The sequence below is a fragment of the Porites lutea genome, chromosome 13 (genome assembly GCF_958299795.1).
Source record: "Porites lutea chromosome 13, jaPorLute2.1, whole genome shotgun sequence".
In the NCBI taxonomy this organism is placed as follows: domain Eukaryota; kingdom Metazoa; phylum Cnidaria; class Anthozoa; order Scleractinia; family Poritidae; genus Porites; species Porites lutea.
The window spans coordinates 14,845,091-14,847,518 of NC_133213.1; the positions used below are offsets into that span (position 1 = coordinate 14,845,091).

Here is a 2,428-nt window from a genome sequence, read left to right on the forward strand (position 1 = left end):
TATTTGAACTCTGTTTGTAACAGTGTTAGTGGTTCTATGCCCAAACTACATTTTAAATACTCTATTTTAATCATATTTATTAAACAAAATACATTGTAAATTGATGAGAGAGGTTTTCCTTTAATTACATGAAATACAATTTAACTACACTCAAGATATATTTCAAACAGGGGCTATTTTGGTCAAATAGTATTAAAATACAGGAAAATAGTGTTCAAATACTGAAAATACATTTTAAATACTTTATTTCAGTTTCAAAATACATATGGTTTGGTAAGGGAGCTGGGATTGGGTATAGAAATCAGACAGCAACTGTTGTATAGGGAGGGATTTGGGGAGCTTAGTTTAGTATAGTGCAGCAAAATTCAGCTGAACCAGGAGTATACTGCTAGGTTTTCCAGGGTCTCAGCGGCACATTACCACTGAAAAAGTTTCTCAAGACCTCCCCCCCCCCCCCCCCCCCCACTAGTGAGGAAACCTTAAAAGAGTAGACGAGATGTCCACCGCTGGAACGGTACATTAAAAAAAGCTATATAATAAAATCTTCGAAATTAAGCGATAAAGAGCACTTTTACCTTTAACAATGTATTAGAATAATTATTATACATTCAACTCACTATCTCTTTTCTGATTGGCCGAAAGCGTACAGTGAACTTTCAAAATTAGAGCCTGGGACTTCCTTTAGCTGCAGATTATACAATACTCATGTTAAGGACACTCTTGGTTACGGGGAATCATGTCATGTATGACCGCGGTGCATGATTTCTAAGGGTAATCATGTCAAGTTCGTACTCCTTGTGTTGCTTTCCGTCAGTGAAGAAGCAAAAACACGACTTCCCGGTTTGCTTCGTTGACCGAGCAAGACATCGAAAAAATAGTTGAAGACAAGGACTCACAAACATAAAAAGGTCGACGAAGGTGGCAAAGGAGCTGTTTACTGATTACGTGAAAGAGAAAAAACTAAGAGAACCTGAGGAAAAGAAAGAGTTGACACAAACTTTGAAAACATTTTATGTCGAAGCGAGAAAGAAAGGATTCGTTCAACCTATAATAAAACAATTATTAGATTCGGTTTTTGTGATATCCAGAATAAATTAAAGGTCTCGGTAAGGATTATCAGCTCAGCCTTCGGCTTCGGCTGATAACCCCCACCTCGACCTTGATTATTCTGAATATCACAAAAGCCTCATCCAATAATTGTTTATAATATTCCTAGAATTCATTAACACATTTTGTACCTATTTTATTATCAAACATACGAGGAAACGTTATAAGGTCAGTATTTAATACACAGCCCAAGACAAATTATTATGAGATTAATTGGCATATTATTACATATAAAAAAGATTAAAAGAACAAAGAGTGCGTTTTCACCCAAGTGGCCAGCAACTATGTAAATTTATTGGGACAAAAAAGAAAGTTTTAGTTAGACAAGAGTTCAACTCTCATAGGGTTGGTTGGAATACCACCATGACCGCCGTTTCATTTTTTTGAAACACCATTATGGCCACCGTGACGTGATGTAAAAACGCCTTATAGTAACCAGTTGACATGTGTTCCTGATATATTTGCAAGATGTTGGTTGTATTCTACATTTGATGAGAACTTCCTTTAACTGTTAAGAATGGAAACCTGGTTTTGGATTCTTGGCTGGGTTCTTTCATTTCTAACCATCACTGGAAATGGATTTACAATCTTTCTCGTTTGTAGCAGACGAAATCTCCGCACCAAAACCAACGCGTTTATTGTTTCACTTGCAGTAGCGGATTTCTGTGTTGGTTTGAGCGTTATTCCTTCACTGTTCTTTTGCGACATTACAAACACCTGCCACTGGCCTGATTATTGGTTCTCGTGGGTGAATATTATAAGGTTGTTGTTTAGTTACACGTCTGCTTTGAACTTATGCGGCTTAGTACTGGATCGTTTGATTGCCATCGTCTATCCCCTAAAATACATTACTTTGATGACTCGCCGTCGAATTACTCAAGCTATTTTCTTCTCTTGGGTTCTAACAGCTAGTTATAATGCGCTACAAGATACCCTTTGTATTGTCTTATTTCAAACCAATGCCCATCTTTTTCTTTGGCTGAACATAATTTCCACTTTTCTTCTATGTATTCTGTTAATACTCTGCTTTGTATCAATGATATTTCATGTATGTAGGCATGATCAGTCAGCACGCACCTTAGCAAAACAGTTACGTTTTAACCATCAGATGTCGTTGAAAACCCATCACGAGAAGTCTGCATTAATTATGATGGGTATTGTAATAGGAGTTTTTCTTGTTTGCTATGGTATGTATCTACGTTGTGGTTTTCAAATACTATCCTCATCACGATGTAATGATGAAAACTACAAAATTCCTATCTTGGTTTTAAACTCAGCAATTAACCCGCTGGCTTATGCCTTTTTCAAAGGAGACATAAAG

The 2,428-nt window shown here is 36.7% G+C and overlaps 1 protein-coding gene across 1 annotated transcript in view; it reads left to right on the forward strand.

Moving 5' to 3' along the window:
- Positions 1-1,624: 1,624 nt before the first annotated feature.
- Positions 1,625-2,428, forward strand: part of LOC140922421 (trace amine-associated receptor 5-like) — an 840-nt gene continuing 36 nt past the window's right edge. Inside the window, exon 1 of the mRNA XM_073372407.1 lies at positions 1,625-2,428. This exon is cut by the window's right edge and continues 36 nt beyond it. Coding sequence (XP_073228508.1) covers positions 1,625-2,428 — 804 coding nt within the window.